Below are 7,070 nucleotides of genomic sequence, written 5' to 3' on the forward strand. Positions count from 1 at the left end.
TTCTTTTACGGTAAATATATACTGTGCTGAAAGCAATTATTGTATCAAACACCAGTGTTATTGTTCATTTAACAATGAATGTTCGGAACTCGAAGGGAAGCCTGCACTTAAATTAATCCATCATTTACGATTCTATATACAACCTACACCATAATATGATTGAAAAATATCAAGACAAGAGTTTAAAATGACATTTGTTTAGATGATAGCATGTCATCAGGCCCGCTTTTGAAACACTAAGTGGTTAAACATTCGTCTGAATGAAACAATAAAATGATAATGAACAGAATCAACTTAAATTTGTATCAATGATAGAAATAAAGGGTATAGTCAAGTTATAATAGAGAATATCAAAGTTATGACTATAAATGAATGAACAGGATATTGACAAAATAAACCTATAAATACAATAGTGTAAACATGTATTGTATCGATTTAAATTTACTCTTTTAGATTAAGTGCACCATAAACGACCCATGCTGATATCATTTATGACTTGTCCTATTTTTGTCACTTACTCATAGGCTTTGAAAAACGGTTTAAAGTTAGGCAATATTTTATTCGTTTTATTTTCTTGGGATAGTTTCAAGCGGAAAACAAATTTCCAAAAAAGAATCACCGTTGTTATACAAAGATATTAGTATGCATGTTTTACAAACTGAGGAATTTATATTCTTAATAACATTGAACGATATTTAAAAGAGAAAGAAGCAAAGTTAGGAAGTAATTAATATCGTGAAAGAAAAAAGAAATAACCTTGAGAAAACCATGATCAATCCCTGTCGTTTCAAAACGTAGCAAAGTGAGGCAATTGTGTTACCTGTTTACAATATTTAGAAACATGACGTGTTTCAGCTACATGTTTTTACATGTTTGCTTTCATAGCTTTACTTAGCTAACGTGCGCCGCCCATCCAATATTTGTCAAACATTAAGATGAATTATGCTCATGCGGTTATATGGTATTTCTGTCAATTAATTTGTCACGTTTTTCTTAATGTAGTTGATTTTGCATTGAAATTTAATTCAGTAAGATATTTCAGGCATTATTGAGATCAAACCTACAGTGATTATTTGTAATCGGTGTCGGGATCTAGTTGTTTAACACTTATTCTTATATAAAATATGTTTGAATAAGTTGATGCAAATAAATCTTCTTCAAACGCGTCTGTTTTATTATTCTTTAGATTTAATTGAGTTCTTTCTATAAACCAAGCAGTGGTATAAATATCACAATTTGCTAAGGAGTTTAAACTAATGACTGATTTCAACTGATATCGTAGAATGTCGTATTTTTCGTGTTGACTTTGCGGTTGTGTTATATTGTTTTGTTGAGCATTTACCCTGATTAAGGAAGTTAAATATAACCCTTACGTGAATTACATAAATTAGGATTACACCAATCTAGTGTGTCTGCTTGTTCCAGACTTAAGCTGTGAAAGAAATAAATGTCTGAACTCGCCTACTATTTATTTCAAAGTTGTAAAAGTTGTTTATGTTAAACCTCAATGATATTTTGCGTGATTCGTCGGGTTTATCTTATGTTTAAATAATACTCAACAGCTGATATTATAATAAGGGATTTGCTCAAAATTTTCCTAATTGGGGCAGTATAAGCGATTTTAGGGTCATCTTTTTCACTAAATGAAGGAGGACTGTTTTCGAAATAATCAAAATTGCAACATAATATTGAAATAAGGACTTGGATTGTTGATGTAATAAAAAGGAAAACACATGTAATCAAGTTTAAATATTATTACAAATAATTCCAAACTAGTAAAAGGTGGATTAATCACCCTTAGTTCCAGAACATGTATTTTATCAAAGATCTTATAGCAAAATAAAACAAAGGACGACTTATCCACATTTTTTAGTCTTTAGCAAAAAGTAATTGAAATGGCTGACTAATCCACCTTTATAAAATAATCAAAACAAAATGTTCAATTATAACACATAAAGAAGGACTAGTCCGCCTTATTCAATGTAACGTCAACCAAAGACGTAATATTTTTCAAATAATCTTTAGAAAATGTTAACGCATTTAAACATAAAAAATTTTCAAAACTAAAAACTATAAAAACAAAAAGGAGGACTAGTCAGCCTATTTCAATCTAAGTAAAATCAAATACTTTGCATTTTTCAAGACGTCTTTACAAAACGTAAACTGAAATGACGGAGTAAAATAACCAAAACTTAAAAACTCAATTATAAAACATGAAGGAGGATAAGTCCGCCTTTTTCGGTGAAACTCAAAATAAAGATCAAGAGTCTTTAGAAATCAGTAACTGAAATGACGGACTAATCCGACTTTAAAAAATAACCAAACTAAAAAACTTAATTATAAAACGCGAAGGGGGATAATTCCGCCTTCTCCAATTAATCTCAAAAAGATCAAGAGGTTATTAGAAATCTTTATCCGAAATGACGGACTAATTCACTTTTATACAATCATAATAATAAAAAGAAACTCAAATGTAAAACATTAAGGAGGATAAGTCCACCTTTTTCAGTGAAACTCAAACTAAAGATCAAGGAGTCTTAAGAAATCATAAACTGAAATGACGGACTAATCCAACTTTAAACAATAAACAAACTAAAAAACTCAATGAGAACTAGTCCGCCTTCTCCAATTAAACTAAAAATAAAGATCAAGGAGTCTTTAAATATCATTTACGGAAATGACAGACTAATCCAACTTTATACAATAATCAAGCAAAAAAAAAACTCAACTTTAAACAATAATAAAATATAAAAAAAAACATAATCTGCCTTTTTCAGTGAAACTCGAAATAAAGATCAAGGAGTCTTTGAAATTATTAAATTAAACAACTCAATTGTAAAACGTGAAGGAGGGCTATTCCGCTTTTTTCAGTGAGCTCAAACTAGAGATCAAGGAAACTTTAGAAAATGTTCACTGAAATGACGGACTTATCAACCTTAAAACAATTATCAAAAATAAACAGTTAATTTATGAAACAAAAAGGAGGACTAGTAAGTGAAAAATCTAAAGCAAATTAAACATAAATTGTAATGAAACACATCTTTACATGACGTAACAAACAACAAATCTCTTCAATGCTGTTTTATGAAAAAACATTATCCCTTAAAAGTGTCACATGTGTATCAACGAATAGCACTTTTTTCAGATCACATAGCTACGGAAATATATAACATGCCCAATCTTCTATCCCGCCAACAACGTGTGTCGTTTTCAAGATTAGTTCAACTTTATAAAATACATTTAATATTTTGACAAAATAGGTTCTTTTTAGTAAATTTCATTTATCCCTAACACGTTTAACTTTTTGAAGGAGTCTTTTTTTCAAATAGATAAAAACAAAATTTAATATACAATCATACGTTTAAAATAAATATTAAAAATAGCGCGTGTTCCGAACGCTTTGATAGCGATGTTTTCGACTACATGAGGCACTATTGTAATATTATCCAGAGATACGTGAATAGCATTAACCAACTTGTTTCGGTCTGTACTCTTTTACTTCCGTCCCGAACAACGTTTATGGCATGAGTTGTAATTTTATTGTTCTACTTCCCTGAAAAACATTACTTTACTTTAATTTGATTATAAAAGGAAAAGACTGGTTATGTTAAGATGTGGTGTCGCAACAATGTATTTAATGAAACATGTAATATTTACCTAATAATGTATTTGTACAGACAAAGAAACATGTAGAACGTCGACTGAATGTTTACAGGTAGCATCTAGGGAATGAAGTTTTATAGCCAAAACCATATTTTCATACCTTTTAGTTTAAATCTACGATCTGTTTTAATATATAACTCTGCTGCATCAGTCTGATTGACCAAAACTTTAAACTGATAATATTCTCCATCGGGATCTTCGTCAATGGTCAATCTACTGGTAACCTTGACAACCCCTTTTCCTCCACAATGTCCATTTATACAGCCATATTCGTCAGTTGATTCTAATGGTAGCCTTTCCTCAAATAAAACTGGTATCTGTTCTTCCTATGCATATGTGAAATGAAAATAATAATAAAAATAATCCAAGTGTTCATATTAATTAAAAAAATATACGTTGACAGAAATTTGCTGATTTTTATGAGACAATCCTCTTTAGTTCTGATGTTTCTTGAAAAAAGAAGAACAACATCTGAACATGTTTCAAACAAGACCTATACCTTATTGAGTTGCATCTATAATTAACTGAAAAGTTGTATAGTTCTAAACAATTTTTGGAAACAATACAAGAAAACTGACGACTTGTATATCTAATACCTTATTTAATATCGAAAACATATTTACTTGTATTTACCTTAAAATAGTACCATGTAAAAGAGACACTTGTACTAGGCGAAAGGCAACCTGTCGTAACTTTAATAGTAGTAGTTGACGATGAATCACTTGACGACTTGATTGTTGTAGCGCTAGATTCTGGTATCACTAGCAAATAAGAAATTCTAATTTATTAAATAAAATGATACCAATCGTTGTGTTATATCAAGTGCTACATACTACATCTGTCAACTTATTTTATAAATGGAAGTACTGCAGGGTAAAATAACACAAGAAATGGTGTATTAATAGACTCAATGCGGTTAATATGATACTCTTCAAAAGTGTTTTTCTTAATATGAGTATTCAGTCCTCTGACACAGGTTAACCCTTGGTTTTTCTTCTGTAAGTGTCCCGCCCTGGCTCGACTGTTTCTTTGATTTAATTTTTACTTGTGTCGACGTCGCACCCTTGCTAATTAAGTTTGCCCTTTACTTTGTCCGATGTTTTTCTCTTTTCAAAGTGGTTTTGATTTTGTTGTTTGTCAGTGAATTCTGCCGTGATCTTTGTAATCAAGTTTCAAAAATTAAAACATTTCTGATTTTTCCTTTTATTTGATTTTCAAGAAATTACAATGAAGAAGAGTTTTATGTACTTTTCATCAACTTATAATGATTACACATGTACAACAAGCAATAAATTATTCAAATAACTTGTACTTTACCTTTAATTCTTGCAGTAAATGACGCTGACTCATATCCATCATCACACTTAAACTGCTTAAAATTGTCTGCATATGTTATCTTGTCCATTGAGATGTTAAATATGCCATGAGCACTATCAAATGAAAATCTATAATTTGTCCCATGAGTGTTACATATATTATTGATACATTCAAAAACAATTTGTTTGTTTATTTGCCATGTAAAAGAAAATGAGTTTCGTTTGACTTTACAGACGAGCACACATTGACCCTTACATTTAAGACGTCCATCTGAAGCAATGTCGCCATATGCTGTTAATGAAACATTCGCTTCCAAAACATCTAAAAAGAAAAATAATGTGTGAATATGCTGAATTTAATATGGAAAATCAGTTTAATACAATTTTACAAATCAAACCAAAGCGTTTAAAACGAAATGTTTAATTAAAAATACTGAAGAAAATAAAAGGCACTTTCAAATGATCTATCCAGATATATAAAATGTTTCAGATGGAGTGTCTATTGTAATCTAAATTTTATGCATTATTGCAGCATTTGATTTGTAAATATATTTATTAATACATGTAAGAGTATAACATGCTTTTGATGTCCGTCTTTGCTTTTAAAATAAGACACTTATCACATATCTGCCTACGGAAAATAAAGGAATACAAATTCTATACTGTAAGTAATTAACCTATTTTGTAAATGATTTAATGGTTTCGAGAAAGCATAGTTAAGAAACTGAACTTACCTATTAACTGACATAAACATGCTATTAGAAACAAGTATTTTATTCCGCTTCTGTTCTCTCTTGAATCATCGGATTTCCTTAACATTGTAACGGTTTTATTTGTTGTCACTTTTATTATACAATTCCTTCACTGTTTCCAACCTATCTTAAAACGTAAAACAAAAAACTGTTATGCGTTTGTTATTAATATGAATTGTAGCATGTGAATCTTTAACAATCTAGTTTATTTGTATTTATATGACATTTTTTCGGCAAGTAATTTAGAATAATGACGCATCTAGAATATTTATATCATACAAATAGTTATAAATAATCTATAAGTCATGCCTTTATCGGTCTGGAACAATACCTACCTACAATGTTGAAATGAAAGCGAGGTATATGTTTGTTTTGTCAAGCAGTTTCAAAACAAAATTGTGTTAAGATTTGTATCTCCTTAAACAAATATATTCATTTCATTCAGGCTCTTTAAATTCCTTGCCTATATGTTTATTAAATTTCAAGAAAGGATTTATCCCATCACAAAATGTATTCAACTGTGTTTATTTCATAATGCAGTCTTAAAGCTAGATGTAAATAATATATGTTACACAACTGAAGTTATTTATAATTCAGACGTCAACGCTTGTTTACTTATCATACATATTTCGTCAATAAAACTTTCATTATCAGTGTATCTTAGAAGACCGATTTTTCAAAACCCAGCACAAACAAAGTGATTTATTTTCCATATATTTAATCTTTTTTTTCTTTTAATCTTTTAAGTATGGTGAAACATTGCAGTTGTGAAAAAAAGGAATCAATAAAGAACGCAGAAAAACCTGCAAACATAAAAGTTTGAAATATCGGATTGATTGTGCTGGTATATATATGTCTGTGTTGTATCATAAAAATAACAATTAGTTGCATGTGGTCAAAGAGATAGCGAAACACACGCAAACGCACTAATGTAAGAACACATACATGCACGCACGCACACACTCGCACGCAAACACTTATTTTTATAAGCAACACATGTTTTTTACTCAAAGATATCGTACATTTTCAGAGAATGTAATGTTGATAACTCACTTTGTAAATCACAAGAGTAAGCAATAAAGTACATTTTCATATCAAAAAAGTAACATTGTAAGCTTCATCCCATCCTTTGCTACCTTCATCAAAACATTAAATAAGTAGAGTAAAAAACTAAAAACCCTATCAGTGCCTGTTTATCTAGTCATGATTCATACCGTCAGGCAATTATGAATTGTGAGTCTCATGAACAGTCCTGAAACGGTATGAATTATGAATAGACTAACCTGCACGGATAAGGGCTCCAAAAGCGAATACTCTACACTCTTAATGAAATGTTTAT

The 7,070-nt window shown here is 30.0% G+C and overlaps 1 protein-coding gene across 1 annotated transcript; it reads right to left on the reverse strand.

Moving 5' to 3' along the window:
* Positions 1-1,739: 1,739 nt before the first annotated feature.
* LOC132758229 (uncharacterized) lies at positions 1,740-6,861 on the reverse strand. Its single transcript, XM_060749783.1, has 6 exons — positions 6,067-6,861; positions 5,714-5,858; positions 4,981-5,301; positions 4,297-4,424; positions 3,764-3,989; positions 1,740-3,553 (listed from the first exon to the last, which is right to left on the reverse strand). The coding sequence occupies exons 2-6, from the start codon at positions 5,796-5,798 to the stop codon at positions 3,546-3,548; spliced, it is 768 nt and encodes a 255-aa protein (XP_060605766.1). The 5' UTR covers positions 5,799-5,858; positions 6,067-6,861; the 3' UTR covers positions 1,740-3,545.
* Between the last annotated feature and the right edge of the window lie 209 nt (positions 6,862-7,070).

Source organism: Ruditapes philippinarum, unplaced genomic scaffold, assembly GCF_026571515.1.
Source record: "Ruditapes philippinarum isolate M1 unplaced genomic scaffold, ASM2657151v2 ctg11841_1_1_1_1, whole genome shotgun sequence".
NCBI classification, from domain to species: Eukaryota; Metazoa; Mollusca; class Bivalvia; order Venerida; family Veneridae; genus Ruditapes; species Ruditapes philippinarum.